Source organism: Macaca mulatta, chromosome 14 (genome assembly GCF_049350105.2).
Source record: "Macaca mulatta isolate MMU2019108-1 chromosome 14, T2T-MMU8v2.0, whole genome shotgun sequence".
Classification (NCBI taxonomy): domain Eukaryota; kingdom Metazoa; phylum Chordata; class Mammalia; order Primates; family Cercopithecidae; genus Macaca; species Macaca mulatta.
Genome location: NC_133419.1, coordinates 129,407,820 through 129,428,024, shown reverse-complemented (window position 1 = coordinate 129,428,024; position 20,205 = coordinate 129,407,820). Strand labels below are relative to the sequence as shown.

At 37.6% G+C, this 20,205-nt stretch overlaps 1 protein-coding gene across 11 annotated transcripts in view; it reads left to right on the top strand.

The window, feature by feature from the left end:
- Window positions 1-20,205, top strand: part of ARHGAP32 (Rho GTPase activating protein 32) — a 307,961-nt gene that overhangs the window by 208,195 nt on the left and 79,561 nt on the right. For all 11 annotated transcript variants that reach the window (XM_077964660.1, XM_077964657.1, XM_077964658.1 and 8 more), the window contains one exon: window positions 18,580-18,661. In XM_077964660.1, coding sequence (XP_077820786.1) covers window positions 18,580-18,661 — 82 coding nt within the window. The remainder of the gene's footprint in view (window positions 1-18,579; window positions 18,662-20,205) is intronic.

Genomic DNA, 20,205 nt, shown 5'->3' with positions numbered 1-20,205 from the left:
TTGCCTAAACAAACTAATTCTTTTTCAAAGTGAGTATAAATTAACTAGTCTAAAACTAGTTAAAAATTAGTTTATTGCCAAAACAAATTATTGAAAACAAAAATGAAATTTCTAACTTCAAAGACTGATTTGTAACTGATAATGAAAAATCTTTCCTATAGGAATGCTATTTTTCATCTTGATTGGTCTTAGAAAGGCAATCGTATCTCCATGGATCATGTTGGAGTGTACCTGTGAGAAGAGGCATTGATGTGGGGGGTGCCCGTGTAGCCAGGAGCAAGTCTTTAAATGTTACTGTCAAACTTTTTTTAAAAAGAAATTCAGGCTGGGGGCAGTGGCTCACACTTGTAATCCCAGCACTTTGGGAGGCCAAGGTGGGTAGATCACGAGGTCAGGAGTTCAAGACAAGCCTGGCCAACATGATGAAACCCTGTCTCTACTAAAAATACAGAAATTAGCTGGGCTTGGTGGTGCATGTCTGTAATCCCAGCTACTCGGGAGGCTGAGGCAGGAGAATCTCTTAGAACCTGGGAGGTGGAGATTACAGTGGGCCAAGATTGCGCCACTACACTCCAGCCTGGGTGACAGAGCAAGACTCCGTCTCAAAAAAAAAAGGAAATCAGTATTTTAAGGCAGGAATCCACAGTTCAGCATTCCTTGCTGTTTCTGCACAATTAGTCCATTTCTAAGAGCACTCATGGTTAATTGCAGGGACAGGTGTGAAAGGGGAGACATGCTGAGCCTCTGTTACCTGCAAAGTATAGCTCAGTACTTTACATGCAGTGTTTTCTTTAATTTCACAAAGCTTCTAGGTAGTTACTCTCCTCCCGTTTTATGGGGAGAAAACAGTGTTCGAGATGTTTAATAAGTAGTCAGGATGCTAAGTCAGTAAGTGAAGGGAGTAAGGACTCAGATCTAAGTCTGCTCCATCTCATTGCCTGAAGAGCACTAAGCATGATTTCTGCATTCACTCTCAGATTATTAACGTTCTTCCCATCAGTTTTCTACCGTATAAAAAGGAACATCTTTCCTGCTCAACCAGCGAGCAGTATATGTAAAGATTAGCCAACTACGGACTGCAAAGCATGTATGATTACTGGTGGAAACATTGCTATTACTGCGTGTTATGTTTTTATGTGATAATTAATCAATTGTATGCTGGGGAAAAGCTCTTCAGACTGTTCACGACGTCCCCTACCTTTGTTAGGTATTTTTAAATTGTAAGCCTGTGCCCCTCCTGGGAGATACTCTGTTGAGAGAGGAAGACAATCATGGTAACTGTAAATCAGACGTATTTCCACATCCTGATTTTCACGTTTAACTGAAATAATAGCTTAGTTCGGTGGTTTTTATACTTTTTATTTTAATCCAGTGGAATTATTAATCAAATAGAATCGTGCGCGGAACCTCAATGTGAGAAAAGGTAACCATGGAGCTACCCTGATTGGTTCAAGTCAGAAACGCTGGGCCTTATCCCCGTGCAGCCTGCCTGACTGGCCTCCTTCAGGCCTTCTGCAGCAGCCCGAGGGGCCTCAGTAGGGGTGAAAACCATGAGTTTAGCTTACTAGCGGACCTCACTCTGTGTAGTAGATATATCAAAAGCTGTTTTAAAATTTTAATTTTAAAAAGCCAGCCAACAGTCTAAAGTTTATTAGAGAAACATGTTCTTTATAAGGAGATTTTTTTGTGATGCCTTTTAGAAGGATAGTATCTGGAGTTTTTAAATTTCTCTAATGTAAATTTTGTCTGAATTCTTGGTACTTTCATATATTCTGATGTGGCTGGGGGATATAATTTCAGAAGGCAAATAATCATATATATGTGATTGTGTATTATATATATATATATAGTGTTATGTGTGTGTGTGTGAATTTTTTTTTCTGTTATTGGGCATAACAGGTGACCCACTGATACTTTTGTCAGTGGGAGCTGTTTCTAGGGTTTGTTCATTCCTTAATTGGTCTGTTAGGTACTGTGTTCATTTGCTAGGACTACCATAATAAAATACCACAGACTGGGTGACTTAAATATTGATAGCAAATATATTTTCCTACAGTTCTGCAAGCTAGAAGTTAAGGTACCAGAAGGTTTATTTTTTTTCAAAAGGCTTCTCTCCTTGGCTCGCAGATGGTCACTTTCTTGGTGTGTCCTCACATGGCCTTTCCTCTCTGTGTTTGTCTGTGTCCTAATCTCCTCTTCTTGTAAGGACATCAGTCAGATTAGATTAGGGGCCACCTCATTTAACCTAATTACCTCTTTAAAAGTTCCCATCTCTAAATATGCAGTTGATCCTTGAACAACATGTGTTTGACCTTTGTGGGTCCACTTATACACGCATTTTTTTTTTAACCAAACACTATTGAAAATACAGTATTTGTGGGATGCAAAACTCTCATATTCGGAGGGCAGGCTTTTGGAATATGACGTGGGATTTGAGTTTGTGTGGATTTGGCTATATGAGGGGGTTCTGGAACCAGTCCCCCCCAGGTATGCTGAGGGATGACTGTAGTCACATCCTGAGTTCCTGGGGGTTAGGAATTCAACGTTATGAATTTTGGGGGAGAGGGGCACAATTTTTAGCCCATAATAGATGTCAACCAGTCCTGAATGGAGAAGTCGGTTGGGCCACCTTTAGGGCTGGCCTGAAGGCACCTCAGGGACTCTCTTACATAGACTTGGTGGAGAACAGGTCCCTACCTGAGCCAGGCTGGTTCCAGGCTCAGGGCAGGCAGGACATGGAGGACTAGCAGACCTCAATACTCTCCTTGGGGTCTCTCTGATGAGTAGGGAGTTCAGGGCTCACCAGAACTCCCTGGAAGGTGCAGGAGGGCTTCCTGGAGGAGGTTACACTGGAGCACAGTGTTGCATGTGTCTTCTTCCGAGAGGATGTCCGCATGACCCACTGATGCTTCTGTTAGCAGGAGCAGGTGCACAGGCCAGGCGGGGAACAGCATGCACCTCGGTCAGCCAGCTCGCCTGGCTCTGGTTACATGTGAACCTTGTAAACTGGGCTCTGGCTGCAGAACACAAAGGAGGTTGTGTGTCACAGAGGTGGCAGTGTCTTCCCTAGCAGTGTAAAGGAGACAAGGGCCTCGTCTTGGTGTTGGCTGTCACCAGTGGTGTTCCTAGGGATTGAGATGTTTTAGTGCAGGACTCTCTCAGGAGAGAAAAGGAAGAGGAGCAAGGATGCGGACTACTGCTTCCTACGATGGAGGCCGAGTGAGCTGAGGTGTCACCCGCTTGAGCGCTGCTGCAAAGCTTTCTGAAGCTCTTTGTTGATACCCGGGCCCGGTGTGTCTGCACTTGCAGCTCTGCTCAGCTCAATGTGTTCATGGCATGTTATCTGGACTCCACTTTTCTTTTGTCAAGGTCACGTTGTGTGTGTGTGTTCTCCTTTCTGGCCGGCTGTCAGGGCATGACAAGGCACAAGTCTCTGTGCAGAGATCCTTCCTTAATATTGCTGTGAACTGGTGCTATATAGTTGCTGTACTGTGATTTTAATATTTAAAAAATAGAGCTGGGTGTGGTTCCTTATACCTGTAATCCTAGCACTTTGGGAGGCCAAAGTGGGAAGATCGTTTGAGCCCAGGAATTTGAGACCAGCCTGGCCAACATGGTGAAACCTCATCTCTACTAAACTTATGAAACTTACCTGGGCACAGTGATGCATGTCTGTAGTCTAAGCTGCTTGGGAGGCTGAGGCAGGAGGACCCCACCTGAGCCTGGCAGGTGGAGGTTGCAGTGAGCCAAGAGCCAGACCTTGTCAAAAATAAAAATAATAATCAATAGACTTGATTTTTGTATAGTTACAGATTTGCAGAATAATTGAGCAGATAGTTCAGAGTTTCATGTAATACCCCTGCCCTCTTCCCTCCCCATACCTTCCCCTGTTATTCACATTTGCTTTACGGTACATTGAATAGAATCAGCAAAATGCTGATCTTTACCAACCATCAGCTGATTAGCTGAGTTTACCTACAGCACTGACTTAAGCAGTGTTTCTAGAAGAGTGGTCTTAAGGAGCACCAGGGCCAGAATCACACAGATAAAAATACAGTCTGAAATCATACCTTGCAACTGTTGAAACAGTTCTGGGGCTTGCTTTTTGTTACAATTAACGACCCAATATTGAAAACTATTATTAACTAAAGTCCATTGTTTATATTAGACTTCACTTCTTGGTGTGCCTTCTCTGGGTTTTGACAAATACATAATAGCATGTGTCTACCATTATAGTTTCACGCTGAATAGTTTTTTTGGCCTAAAAATCTCCTGTGCTTCTCCTATTTATCCTTTCCTGCTGAACCCTTCACAGCCTGTGATCTTTCACTGTCATGTCTTTTCCAAAATATCTCTATTGTTAGAATCATACAGTATGTAGCCTTTTCAGATTGGCTTCTTTTACTTAGTAATACGCATCTAAGGTTCCTCTGTGTCTTTCTCTGGCTTGATAGCTTCTTTTTTAATCACTATCTAATATTCAGTGTCATGGATGTGCCACAGTTTGTTTATATATTCAAGTATTGAAGGACCTCTTGGTTGCTTTCATTTTTTTAGCAGTTATGAATGAAACTGCTATAAACATCTGTGTGCAGGTTTTTGTGTGGAACGTAAGTTTTCAAGTCTTTTGAGTAAATGCCAAGGAATATCATTGCTGGATCATATGGTAAGAGTATGTTGAATTTGGTGAGAAGCCACAACACTGTCTGCCAAAGTGCCTGTATCATTTTGCATTCTTACCAGCAGTGAATGAGAGTTTCTGCTGTTCCACGTCCTCACCAGCATTTAATAATTACCAGTTTAAAAAAATAGCCATTCTAATAGGTCCGACAAATAAAGTTAGTTTGAGGAATAGTGTTTACCAAATGTATTGAAGGGTGCTCTTCTGCTCTCTTCATTTTGTTACCAGTATTTCTTTTTATTCTCCCTTTGCCACTGACTCTTAAACTTGAATGTTTAAAGGAGGCTATGTTTAAACATCAAATCCCAGGACCTAAGCCCCTAAATGTTGTTTCAGTAGTTGTGGGGTAGGATACAGGACTATTTTTGTCCATGTGTGCTGCAGGTAAATTCTGCCAGTCACCTGCATTTTGCCAAGTTCTATTCCAAGTATTATACTAGCTCAGACCATAATTTAGCCGTGGGAACAGAAGGATAAGTTCATCCATGTGTTTAAATTATACTGTGACTCTCTTTCTTTTCTTAAACTTCTGGGAGTAGGAAGTGTGAAATTATATTAACTACAGTAATTTGAAATTCTGATCTCTGTGTTTTTTATTTGTCACCTAAGGAGTATATTGAATCTCTCATCTTTGTTTTCTGAGGTGTTTCATCATATACTTCAGAAAGTAAAAGTAAAAACTCTTCCCGTTTTTCTTTGTTTTTAAACTAACTGGCATTATTATTAGATTTGTGTTCTTGTCTGTAAATGATTGTTAGAAATGTGAGGTGATGCCTCAGAGAGCCCTTTTTTCTGGGTAAAGGCATTACACAAATACAACATGTTATCATATTTTAGGATTGTTTGTTTTGTGCAGTGTCTCTCAGAGTTTTATCTAGGAGCCACTGGTATCTGAATGACCTGAGAAATGTGATAAAAATGGATATTGATCATCAGAATCTTAGGGGATGGGGTCAGGAGTCTGAATTTTAAAAAGTTTTTCAGATGATTATTATGCACAGAACATGAGAACTGCTGATCTTGGTTCCCATTGTTTATCTTGTGTGCGGATAAAGGGAGCAATCAAACACAGTTTAGAAACTGTGTTTTGTTTCTCCCTCCCCTCAGAAAATCTTCTGTAAAGCACATCTGGGACACAGTTAATCTAATGGCCAGAATCTCATTTAGAGAGCAACGGAATTTTATATACCTACCCCATGTTCTCTTCGTTTTCCATTAGATGATCAAGGATCACCTATTTTGTTTTTCATAGTTATCCCCAAATATTGTGAGTTTTTGTGCACAAATATCAGAGAAGCAATTCTTGGACAACACAGTTTTTTTACCTCAAGAGTATAATGTGGCTCCAAGTAACTTAGTTTTAGAGAAATCATCTTTATTTCACAGGGCAGATATTCAGAAACCTTGTCTTGTATAGTAGTTTAATGGATTTGCTTATATCTCTGCTTGTTTATGTAAAAACCATCATATTCATGTAATACCCTAGAATCCAAAGCTGCATCTTTTCATTACTCAAAATCAAATAGAGCAAAATGTTTACTCTCCAGTTAAGTAATGGGAAATCATATTATACTGTAAATTTTCATCTGTAATGTGACATAATTTCAGGAGAAGGGGAATTATGTGATAATGCAAATGAAAGAAATTGCTAACATTTATTTAGTACTTAGGTGTGCTTTTCGAAGTGCTTACCACTAACCTTTAATTCCACAACTTTGTGAAGGTACTATAATGATCTCATTTTAGATGAAGAAACTAAAGCACAAAGGGTTAAACAACTAGCCCTTTGTCATTACACTGTATATTGCAGAGTTTCTATTGAAGCCTATACATTTTAGGCAAAGAACAGGTCATGGTAATAATTTAATGAATAATAGTGACTCCGCTTGTTTACTTGTATGAATCATAGATTTTTGTACAGTGGAAGATGATAGTGGACCATCTGGTTCCAAACTGTCATTTTAAAATGGTAGAAATCTGGAGACAAAGAAATTTAGATAAATTTTTCTGTTTCACAAAGACAGTAAGTACATGGTATAGCCAGGACCAGAATACAAGCATGATGACTTTTAATTTTGCATTTCTTTTCCTTTTGGAACGTAGAAATATATACATTTTCTTAATTTATGTTTTATTTGTTGCTACTTTTTCTTTTTAGTGCCATTAGATACTATTGATGTTGGAGATAAATTTCCTGCTTGATAGCTTTTTGTTAATTTATAGCATCAGAATATGTCTTACCAACTGATGCTTAAATACTCAATTTTATAGAAATTCTTGACAAAATGGCTATGGCAGTAGTTCTTAATCTTATTAAACCCTACACCCTCTCTTTATGACAAGTATTTTCTAAAATCGTTTCTTGTCATTCTAAAATGGAATGTACAAATTATATAACTACCTCCATTAATGTACACTTTCAAAAAAGCCAGCATAAATTTTCAGATATAAAGGAGAAATAAAAGGAAAGCCATTTATGTATTTAAAATACACAGTATGTTTTTAAATATAAATACTTGGTACAACTATGAGAAGACCTCGTTATCCTAAATGTGGTCCACAGACTCGCAGCATTCACTTCAATCAGAAAATATGTAAAACCCATGTATAATAGTACTAAAAACAGGAAATACTTAGGACTGTATCTGAAAAAAAGGATGTGAAAGAGCTATCTGCTGAAAACTACAGAACATTGCTCAGAGACATCAAAGAAGATCCAGATAAATGGAGAGAGATACTGCATTTATGGGTTGGAAGACTATATATTTTTCAAGATGACATTTCTTCCCAAACTGATCTAAATCACAATCCCAGGCAGGCACTTGTGTAGAAATATACAAGCAAATTAAACAATTCAAATGGAAATGCAAAGGACCTGGAATGTAATAGCCAAAACAAATTTGAAAAAGAACAGAGTTGGAGAACTAACACTAACTGAAGATTTACTACAAAGCTACAGTTTCAAGAGAGTGTGGTATTGGTGGAAAGATAGATAAGTAGATCAGTGGGAAAGAATAAACAGTCCTGAAATACATACATACAGTTGTACCCATGGACAACTGACTTTCAGTGAAGTTCAAAAGGCAATTCAGTGAAGAGATACAGTCTGGTTTACAAATGGCAGTGGAACACTTGGATATCCATATGTCTCCAACATAAACTTTATTTCTTTTACCATCTACAAGAATTAACTCAAAATGGATAATATACCCAGATGTTTATGAAGTATAAACTATACAACTTCAAGAAGAAAACGTAGGAGAAAACTCTTGTGGCTTTGGATTAGGCGAAGATGAATCTCTGTCTCTCTCTCTCTCTTTTTTTGAGACAGAATCTTGCTCTGTGACCAGGCTGGAATGCAATGGCCCAATCTCGGCTCACTGCAACCTTCGCCTCCTGGGCTCAAGAGATTCTCCCACTTCAGCTTCCCAAGTGGTCGGGACTATAGGCGCAGGCAACCACAGCCAGCTAATTTTTGTATTTTTAGTAGAGACAGGGTTTCACCATGTTAGCCAGGATGATCTCCTGACCTTGTGATCTGCCCACCTCGGCCTCCCAGAGTGCTGGGATTACAGGCGTGAGCCACCGCACCCGGCCCATATACCTAAATGTTTATAAAGTGTAAACTATACAACTTCAAGAAGAAAACATAGGAGAAAACTTTTGTGGCTTTGGATTAGGCAAATATTTCTTAAATGTGACATCAGAAGAACAATTCATAAAAATAATTTAATTTCATCAAAATTTAAAACTTCTGCTCTTAAATTTGCAAGAAAAAAAAACAGCCCCATGAAAAAGTGGGCAAAGGATATGAACAGACACTTCGCAAAAGAAGACGTTTATGCGGCCAACAAACATGAGAAAAAGCTCATCATCACTGGTCATTAGAGAAATGCAAATCAAAACCACAATGAGATACCATCCCATACCAGTTAGGATGGCAATAATTAAAAAGTTTGGAGACAACAGATGCTGGAGAGGATGTGGAGGAATAGGAATGCTTTTACACTGTTGGTGGAGTGTAAATTAGTTCAACCATTGTGGAAGACAGTGTGGCAATTCCTCAAGGATCTAGAACCAGAAATACCATTTGACCCAGCAATCCTATTACTGGGTATATACCCAAAGGATTATAAATGATGCTACTATAAACACACATGCACACGTATGTTTATTGCAGCACTGTTCACAATAACAAAGACTTGGAACCAACCCAAATGTCCATCAATGATAGACTGAATAAAGAAAATGTGGCACATATACACCATGGAATACTATACAGCCATAAAAAAGGATGAGTTCATGTCTTTTGCAGGGACATGGATGATACCGGAAACCATCCTTCTCAGCAAGCTAACACAGGAACAGAAAACCAAACACCTTGTGTTCTCACTCATAAGTAGGAGTTGAACAATGAGAACACATGGACGCAGGGAGGGGAACATCACACATGGGCCTGTTGAGGGGTGGGGGACTGGGGAACAGATAGCATCAGGAGAAATACCTAATATAGATGACTAGTTGATGTGTGCAGCAAACCACCATGGCATATGTATACCTATGTAACACACATGCACGTTCTGCACATATATCCCAGAACTTAAAGTATAATAAAAAAATTAACTTTTTAAAAAAACTTCTGCTCTTTGAAAGACATATTTACTAGTACAAAAAGACGTATCACAGACTGGGAGAAAATATTTGCAGTGATTATATCTGATAAAGGACTTGTATCAGGACATACAAAGAACTCTTACTGGGCAAGCTCAGTAGCATGTGCCTGTAGTCCCAGCTACTTGGGAGGCTGAGGCAGGAGGATTGCTTGAACCCATGAATTTGAGGCCAGCCTGGGCAACGTATTGAGATGCTATTTTTTAAAAAACAAAAACTCTCAAAATTAGAGAAGAAAACAATTCAATTTAAAAAATAGGAAAAGATTGGAGCAGATATCACCAAAAGGATATATGAATGCAAATTAACACATAAATAGATATCCAGCATCAATAGTCATTAGAGAAATATAAGTTAAAACAACAATGAGGTATTGCTTCATAGTCATTAAAATTGCAAGGATGTGGAGAAATTGGGATTCTCATACAGTGCTGGTGGGAATGTAAGATGCCACAACTAATTTGAAAACAGTTTAGCAGTTTCTCAAGTTAAACACTCAGTAAGTCATCACTTAATGTTGTCAGTTGGTTCTTGGAAACTGCAGCGTTAAGCAAAATGACATACTGTCTAATGAAACCAATTTTATCATAGGTTAATTGATATAAATGAGAATTAAGTTCCCACAGCACAGAGTAAGTCAGGTCACAGTTTCCAAGAACCTGTCCATGATGTTAAGGGAGGAATTACTGTACACTTACTACATGATCTAACTGTTTAGAGAGAAAAAAGCCTGTGCCCATATAGAAACTCATACGTGAATGTTCATAGCATCTTTATATGTAATAGTTTAAAACTGGAAACAACCCTAATATCTGTCAGCAGCAGATTGACAAGTGGTGGTGTCCATACAATAGAATATTACTTAGCAGTGAAAGGAATAGACAGTTGATCAATACAGCAACATGGGTGATCCTCAAAAATATGCTGCATGAAAGAAGGCAGACAGAAAAAAGAGTATATTATAGAAGACTTCACTTATGTAAAATTATAGAAAACGGAAATTAATATATAGTGATAAAAAGTAGATGAGTAGTTGCCTGAGGAGCAGGGATGGGAGGGTGGGGGAAGGAAGGATTACAAAGAGATACAAGGAAACTTTTGGAGTTGATGAACATATTATAATCTTGATTGTGGTAATAGTTTCATGGGTGTTTTATCAAAATGTGCATTTTAAATATGTGCAGTTTACTTTGGGTTAACTACACCTCAGTTAAGGCGGAAAGAAAAGCTGCAGGAGCATTCTTGACTTCATGGTGTTCATGCATCCAATCCAGTTGATCATGTCTGTCTCTTCTACCTCTGTGGTATTTACATTCGTATACTCTCCTTGCTTCCTCATGCTGTTGTCATGCACTGCAGGTTTTATTCTCTTTCCTAGCCTATTTTTGCAAATTCCTAAAGTGCTGTACTGCTTCTTTCTTCCTCCCTTCCTTACACCTTGAAAGGTATACAGTGCTAATACTTTTCCTTTTAGAACATGCCTATTCCTGCGCTTTTTCTGCTCAGAATTTGTCACTTCTATTTCCTACAGAAGGAACTTAAAACTCCTTGTCACGATATACAAGATCATCTAGGATCTCCGAGTTTATTCTTATTTACCAGTTTTACTTTGCACTGCTCTATTTTAGAAACTGGATGTTCCGCCACATGTAACTATTATTTCCCCCCTTAGTACACAAGTTGCTCTTTTCTGCTCTTGTGTCTTTTTATCTATGTGTCTTTCCACTTACAATGCCTACTCTATCCTTTCTTACTCCTTCCAGGGCTGAAAGGTATTACAAATTAGTTAAAACTTTAAAGCAGCTGTAATCTAGTTTGTCTTATTTGATATTGTATTATGGCAACTGGGAAAAGAAATTTAATCGCCCCAGCTACTTGCTGTACAATAAACAATTATGTTCAATACTCAATATTATGCTTAATATTATAATTCCACTGTTCCTCCCAGTTTTCGCCCATCAATTACTTCCTGCCTTCACTCTCCTCCTTTTCCATTGCAGATTCTAGAGCCATGATTACATTCACCTATCACAAATATATTCTTAAACCCTTCACCCTTTCATTCTTCTCTTTTATCACTAGTGGTCTCTGTTTGGCTTAATGAAAAAAAAAAAATACCTTACTACTCCTTACTTAAACTGTCATTAGTATCCGATTTTCTTTTTCCCGACACTTTTCTCTTAACTGACTTGACACAGTCTCCTTTACCAGGACACCCTGCTCTACTGCACCTCTGACGTTTGGAGTTGGACTGCCTTCTTATTCTACGCTTTTTGTCCTTTGCTATCTTACTTTCTCAACTTTAAAAACCATGTTTATGCCCAGCTCTCAGATTTATACCCTGATCTTTAGCTGTGTTTTTGACTCTCAAACCTGCTTATCCGGCTACAAGAGTAATTTTTTATTTACATGAAAATTAGGGAGTTGACATTGAAGGAGACAGTATAAACAAGGCAAAGAAACCAGAAGCAATGTTGTGCTTTTGGGGACATACAAGGAGAGTGGGAGGTGGGGGGATTGGTAGGAATATCTCAAAGAGCCCAACGCAAGAATTACTAGGCAATAAGTAAATGGAACCAGAACTAAAAAGAAAGGACCTGAGGAACTTATTTCCAGTTTTTGCTTCCTTTGGTGTGTAGCAATTGTTATTTCTTTGTCTCTTCTCTTCTTTGTTTGGAAAAATATTTCCTAATTCTGACAATTCAATGGAGATAATTAAAGATTGGGAACTAGTTCCAAAATTATAGCAGACAAACTAATTGACTCATTGACTTACCGTACGTCTATTTGATCAGCTGTGCTGGGATGGTGTTAGCAGGCCGTGGGAGTCAGACTGGGCAGAGACTGTAAAGAAGATTAGGTTCTTTAAGCATGTTTCGGGAGTGGGGAGAAAATAATTAGCATTTCTAGACAATAGACTATGAATTTGTATTGGTTCAAATCTCCTTAGTGATGTGATTTTTTTTTTCTGCAGCAGTACACAGACATGCAAATATGGTACTGTATTGATTTAGTTGTGGTGATTTGCTGAATTGGTTTGGCAGGAAGTTAATATTGCAAGGAAATTAAGGGTACTGATTTAAAACAAATGCTTAATCACAGGATCCATATTGGATAGCAAACAAACAAAACAAAAAAACCTGGAATTGGGGGGATAAGGACCTTAGGGGGGAAATATGAAAGGGATGGGATGACTCTGTGCGAACTTCCGTTGTTATAGAATATCAACACTAGAGACCTGAGAGGATAGGAAGTTGTAGTCAGAAAATGAAAAACTGGAGTTTTAACACTCTGAGGCCAAATAATTCCAATTGAAAAATCTGTGGTATATTTTTAGGAGTGAGCAGTGCTTCTACTAAGTTTAATTTTAAAAAGTTTGGCTATGCCAACAGTGCTAAAGTTTCACTAGCCATAAATTAAATAAATAAACCAATAGCAGAGAGTTGTTTTTTTTTTTTTAAGTCAGCAATAAGCACATGATTGTTATGTTGAATTCCTTTTTAGGTTTTTGTTGATTGCTTCAAAGAGACTATAGTTAGGATTAGGTTCTGTTGTTAATTCTACTGTTTCCAAAGCTCCAGGCTTATTTTATTGCAGTAGTTTCTTTTCTCATATTCCCTTTAAGTTACACCAAAGTATTTTTCAGGACACACACTCACTTTTGAAGCCAAACCAGGTTTTCTTTTTAGTTTGAGTATCCCCCAAGGTAGAAGGAGATCAGAAAAACCAGATTACAGTTCGTTCCCTTTACATCTCTCCTGGTTCTCCTAGAGTCAGAGGGTGAGCCATATGCTTGCTAAGCCACCAGAAACTGATTTACCAGGAGCTGTTAGAGGTGGACAGGCACAGGACGAAGTGTATGGATATACATCAGTGGTCAGCTGGAGCCAACTGTGAAATTTTGTAGGACAGTTGTTAAAAACAGCCATTATTAAAAATTAAGATATGTACATTTACAATGAAATGAATTTTATTAAAAACAAAGGTAATAATCAAATATTTTTGTAATTATTTTACCGTTTATGCTCTTGAAGACCTTTCCAGCTACTCTCTCTGTATGCTATCAATACTGTATAACTGAGTGCTCTTTTGCTTCTCTTTCCAATTTTGTGTTCAGTTGTATCAAGTTGGTAGCTTGAAACCAGCCATGATGGGAGTATTTATACTGTGAACACTGGAAAACACTGGAAATCAAGGCCTTTCCTCCATGGAGAACTAGTTGTTAAACATTTATCAGCACACCATGGGATATATTAGCATGTCTGGTGGCTTTTCACTTTATCTCAAAGACTTGAGTGAAAACTGTCAACAGGAAGGTCTCTTCTTTTCAAGACCATTCCTAACCTCTTCCAGCCTTGTCTCTACATTGTTCTTTTCCTTCTGTTACTGTGTTTTTATTACCTACTTCTTTACCATCATGGGCCCTCAATGCTGGCTTTTTCTCCATCTTCCATTCTGTTCCTAGAGTTGAGTCTCATTTTGACCCCTGCCAATATACCCAATTCTGCTCTCCCTTTCCAGCCACGTACATTAAAGCTTTAGAAATTGCCACAGCTGCAGAAAGAATAATATACAAAACAAGATGACATAGTTAATGGATCATATTTCCAGAGTTCCAGTCACTTTTTACCGTTTGACATTTTATCAAAGTGGTTACTATTTGGTGAAATCTTAGGTGAAGTATTCATCAGAAAAGTGTAAATGTTCATTAACTATACTTTTAAGGTTAGTTCCATTCTCGTGTGTAGTATTTTCAACAGAACACCATTTTTTAAGATGAAAATTTTGTGATGGTAAAATAGAATCTGTTTGCCTTTCACAAATTCATAAAACTGACTCTTTTAAAGCCTCCTTGATGGTTAGGAGTGATTTTGACTTCAAGAAACAAAAAACTGAGCGGAAAAGATGGTGGATGTCTAGTGCTGAGTCAGCAGCTTAATGATTCTCTCAGCCTTTCACTTATGGTCAAGTGAAGACCACTGCAGATCTAGTCATGACACCTGTGCTCACATGCTCACAGCACAGCGGAGGAGACAGGATGGTAGCAGAGCTGTGTTTACATGTGTCGTGGCTTCACCTGAAGATAGGGAGTCTGAGAAACTGTATAGTTTAGCTAGTAGTGATATTACACTTATGATAAAGTAAAACAAGAGGGCAGGGATTGGAGTTAGGTATTAGGTGAGCCTACTGTAGATCTACCTCTGTATAGTATGCAGTAGCATTTCCCTGTATACCTAAACCTAATTCATTGTGATGAATTTAAAAGGTGAAAATGTAACTAATGTATGTGATATAGTTCCCTGAGAAGTACGTTAAGCTTTCTTTGTTCAGTCTTTGTGAGGAAGTGATGGAAAACTTTTTTTTTTTTTTTTTTTTTTGCCAAAAGATATTTGAACTTAGAAACTAGGCTAGTTACTTTCACATAAACTCTTGAGGTGTAGGTAGTGTTATCCCTAACGTTACAAATTAGGAATCTAAGAGATGTTAAGCAGTTCGCTCTACATCACAGAACCTAGTGAATGGGTGAGTCAAGTTTAGAATCTGGACTTTTCTCATAGGCAAGTTGCAGATGTTTATATATTGAAATGAATTAGAATGTTATAGAAAGAATGATATTTGAGAGTCAGGAAGCTGAAGCAGATATACACAAAAGGTGGCATTATGTGTAATATCCATTTGATGGAGGAGCTGGAGCCTTCTAGCGGTTCTGGTAGCCAAATACTGGGATAATAGTAGCATTTTACTTATACATTAACCCATTTATGCCTAGTGTTTCATTATTGGAACGCTAAGCCTGTGGGAGTTATTTCTATCCTACTGCTCAAGGTCATTGCCAAGGTCTGATTTTTCACAAAAAAATTTTGCAACCTCCACCATAAATGGGTTAAAGCTTTAGAAACTGCCACAGCGGCAGGAAGAATAATATATGAAACAGGCTGCCGTGGTTAATAGATCATGTTGTTACTAGACCATCAGTTAACAAACCAATGCATTTTACTCTATGCATTTTATTTATACTAATCCACTTAATTCTCATCACAACCCTTATCAGATAGGCATTGTTATTACCATGTTTATACAAAGAGACTAAAACACAAGGAGGCTAAGTTACAGACCTAATCTAGTAAGTGGCAGACTTAAGATTGAACCCAGATACTTTTTTTTGTAGTCATGTGTTAGCCACTTTAATATAAAACGTGATGAAAACTCAATTACAAGAGTTGAAAAGGGCATAGAAAAACCAATGATTGTCCACTTTATTACAATTTTTGAAATCTGAGACTCGTTAAAAAAAAAAAAAACAAAAACTTACGTGTTAATTTCAGCTGAGGGTTAATTTTTTTTCACAAACTAAAAATTACTGTATGGGAAGATCAGTGTAGCAAACAGTACAGTTTACGAACCCAAGCCACAAACTTATTGTTAGTAATCATGGTAAGAAACATAGCCAAAGACCAGCTGATGCCTCAGTTAAGTTTGAAAGAAGCTCTGCCTTCTGTGAAGGCAGAGAAGAAATATGCAGGCGATTCTCCTTCAAGAAATTTGCATAGAGGCCAGATGTGGTGGCTCTTGCCTGTAATCCCAGCACTTTGGGAGGCTGAGGTGAGTGGATCACCTGAGGTTGGGAGTTCGCGACCAGCCTGACCAACATAGAGAAACCCTGTCTCTACTAAAAATACAAAAAATTAGCCAGGCATGGTGGTGCATACCTATAATCCCAGCTATTTGGGAGGCTGAGGCAGGAGAATCGCTTGAACCTGGGAGGCAGAGGTTACAGTGAGCCGAGGTTGTGCCGTTGCACTCCAGCCTGGGCAACAAGAACAAAACTCCATCGCGAAAAAAAAAAAAAAAAAAGAAAAGAAAAGAATTTCATAGAAATAGAAAATGTTAGAGCCTTTACCACAAGTGAAATTGCAAAGCCGGAACATATTCAACTCAATCCAGAGAGCACCAGACATTAAATTGGGACCAAGGTAGAATTGAACGTTTAATTTCCAGCCCTGCGGCTTGGAGAGCACTGTCATTTCAGACGCGAAAGCCAGCTGCAGGTGAGCTCTTTTAGAAACACGAACTTTATACTCCATACATTCTGAAACAAGGCAGATATTTCTACATTGTTTGAATTTCAGAAGGATACCTCCAGGCATCAGGGTCTCTTTCAGAGTCACTCTTGAAATAGTTACATCTTCCCAGCCTTGGGAACCACCTTTTTGCAGTTCTCTAGCCTTTGCATGCACTGAAGCACACCACTTTGTGGAATGACTTCTAACATTAAATCCATCATGGCTTAAGTTCATGAAGCAGCTATTTCCAGGGCACCTCCCATCTCCTCGGCATGAGAGTTTCCCAGTTACTGCTTCATCCCCCCAACCCCTCTTCATGGGAGTCTCCAGAGCTCATAGCATCAAGGTCTCCATTGCTGGGACTCAAACCAGAGACTACATCTGGAAGCTCCACTTCTCCAGCTCTCTCTGCTGGAGACCAAAGTGACAGTTTGTTGCAAAGACTTGTAAAAACAGAGATTATTTACAAATGCATTTTTGTATACATCTGTTTAATTTAGAACCTGGGGCTTTTGTAATCACTTTCCAAACCCTTTTATGAAGGGTGGAACACTTACATGAGGCTACGCTGATAACCATGCCCCATATCCCTTCTCATAACTGACTTGTGTAAGAAAAACAATGAAGATTTTTTTAAGTTGACTCCTACCTGGTTCTAATCAGTCTTGGAGGAATTTCTACTTATTTAATAAAATAGGGAGTTGAGTAGAATATATTAAAGAATTTCACCAATAAAACAAATACCTAAAGCATCATTTTGGAAGGCAGTGCGTAGGAATCCCAAAATCACATCTGGTGAACAAAACTGATAATCTGATAATGATACCTCATCTCTACAAAAAATAAACAAAATTAGCCAGGTGAGCTGGTGCATGCCCAGAGTCCCAGCTACTCAGGAGGCTGAGGTGCAAGAATTGCTTGAGCCTGGGAGATTGAGGCTGCAGTGAGCCTAGATTGTGTCACTACTTCAGCCTGGGTGACAGAATGAGACCCTGTCTCAAAAACAAACAAATAAAAGAAACTGATAATCTGTTAATAACCCTTTTCAGCTCATGATAACCGGTTTATATCTTCATAATTTTAAGAACTACCATAGAATATGGATCTAGAAATTGAAATAAGAATGTAGCAAATGAGTATGTGAAAATAATTTCACACAGATGGAAATTATACAGCTCGGAACTTGATGATGAATCATACTCTTGGAAAACTAGTCCATTCTTCCCCAGAGTCTGTCAACAGAGGGATATACAAAGTGATGTAGTTTTCATATTTCAGCATTAACATCTGCTGCATGGCAGCCCATTTATATTTTTATCTAAGGAAACATCTATAAATATTGATAAAGATTTCCTTTTTGCTTTTGTTTTCAGGCTGTTTATCTTGGTATTTATCCTTTTGGCTATACAGTATCTCTAGATGATCTGGAACTCAGCATTTTCCTAATACGGCTTGTTAGAATTCCAAAAACAATGCCTGCGGTTCCGCTACTAGGTCACTGTGGTGTGTTCCTCAAAGCCAGAGTCTGTTGACCTGCTGAGATTGGCTGTTTTCTTCTTTCTTGCTTTCCCTCTTATCCATGCACTACTAGTTTTTAAAAGCATTGAATACCAAGATTTTAAATGAGATATTATTTTACACATTTATTTCAGTCATGTCTTTTTTTTTTTTTTTTAATGAAACCTGGGGGAGAGTGAAGAGAAAGGAGAAAGTTCACAAAAAGTTTGAGTTGTGGCTTAGTGTTGATTTAAAAAACCCATAGAGAAGACAATAAACGTAAGTTGGCAACAGATATCAACATAACTGGATTGAGATTTCAGTAAAGCGCATTATTAAATTATGACATTTTACTTACTTGCATGCATAGCTCATTATCAGACTAAATATTTTAATTCATGTAAGAAAAGATTGGGAAATTAAAAACTAAAAGGAAAAAAGCAGACTTAGATATTTGGACAAATAAAACAGATAACTCTATGTACTCATAGCAACAGATTGTTTTATTATTTGTTTGTGTAATAGGCATCATCTGTTATTTAGAGTCTTGGAATAATAGAATCATTTGGGAGGGACTGTAGAATACATTACTGGAATTCAGTTGGCAGTGTTCACAAATTGGTCTGTTTGCTGGTTTAGACTCCTTTCTTTGTTGCTTTTCATCAGGTGGGACTCTTTCCTGGACACTGTGTTGAGTTAATTAACCAAAAAGTTCCCCAGTCAGTGACCAACTCAGTGCCAAAACCAGGTGAGTACATTTTTTTCACTAGTGTAGTTATTTTATAAACTGCTTGAAGACACAGATTTTCTGTCAGTCAAGTATTTAGCTTGTTTTGCTATTTTTGCATTTATTGACATAATACTACATTCTTAATTTTATATGATTTTGATTTTTAAATGTATTCTTATTTCTCTTTTGATTATTTTGAAAAGGTTTACATGCATTCAAATTTTTAGGCAATTTTAAAGAGCTGTGTGCTCCATTAAGCTTTGTCATTATTGACTTTTATAGTTGCATCATAGCAGTGTAACTTATTAATGAATAAAATGATAAAAAATAGGTTTAAAGAACTAACATGGAAATTGTAGGATTAACTGGAAATTGATAAATGAAAAGTAAGTATATTTTAAAAGGGCATATGAACATCAAAACTATTTTAAACAGCATTTCTTATTACTTAAATAGTATACTTACAGTGCTACATAAATCTGTAGAATATATTACAAGTAAGCATTATTGAAGGGGATAAAAATCAAGAAAATGGGAATTTTGGTATTTATTGAGGTGATTTAGTTTTGGGAAGATTCAACAGAATGCCTCGTCTGGAACTTTTTGATGATGTCAATTAAAAAAAAATACAAACAAAGTCTAAAACATTTTGAAGAGAAGAGGGAGTCATCCAACTTATTTTTCCTAGCTATATTACATTTCTTCTGTCCTTTCCCACCTCCCAGTAAAAGGAGAAGAAAAAATTTCTGGGCCTCAGAATTTATTTGAACTGTTTTCCTTATAGTAGTATTTTCTAGTTTTAGGACCTGTATGTAAGAGTTAAGGAAAAAAAAAAAAAGTTATTCTTTGCTCTTTTGGTATTTTCACACTTGTGCTCCCAAAGCTTACATCAAACAATCTTTGCTAATAGTATTTAAGTAAAGGGTAATAATACCTTTCAAAGCTTATTTCTTCATAGGAGACTAGGGAGTCATTGTTCCCATTTCTCTCATTGGAATTTGTTTATTTTAGACTGACTTTATTGCTCAGTAGAGGAAATGCTTCAAAACAGTGTTTTCTGCAGTTCTGCTTGAGTCAGGAATCTCAGTTCTTTTCAAAGCAATTTTATCCGTCTTGGGTAAACTTTTTAAAAAAACTCCTAAGTGGGTACTGGTTCGGTAAATCTTCGTTAGTAACTGTAGATTTCATTCTTTTTAAAAATATGGCATTATTTTAAACTTAACTTTTTGAAAACTCAGCTTTATTGAGATAAAATTCACATATCGTGCAATTTACCCTTTAAATTGTGTAACAGAGTTGTACAGCCATCACCACAGTTAATTTTAGAGCACCTTCATCACTTCATAAAGAAATCCCTTATCCGTTAATAGACACTGCTCCCTGCATACTACTCCCAGCCCTAAACGACCACTTGTCTACTTTCTATCTTTATTGATTTCCCTATTTTGGACATTTTGTATAAATGGAATAATATAGAATGTGGTTTTTCGTGATGGGCTTCTTTTACTTAGCATAGTGTTTTCAAGATACACCTGTGCAGTGGCGTGTATCAGTACTTCTGT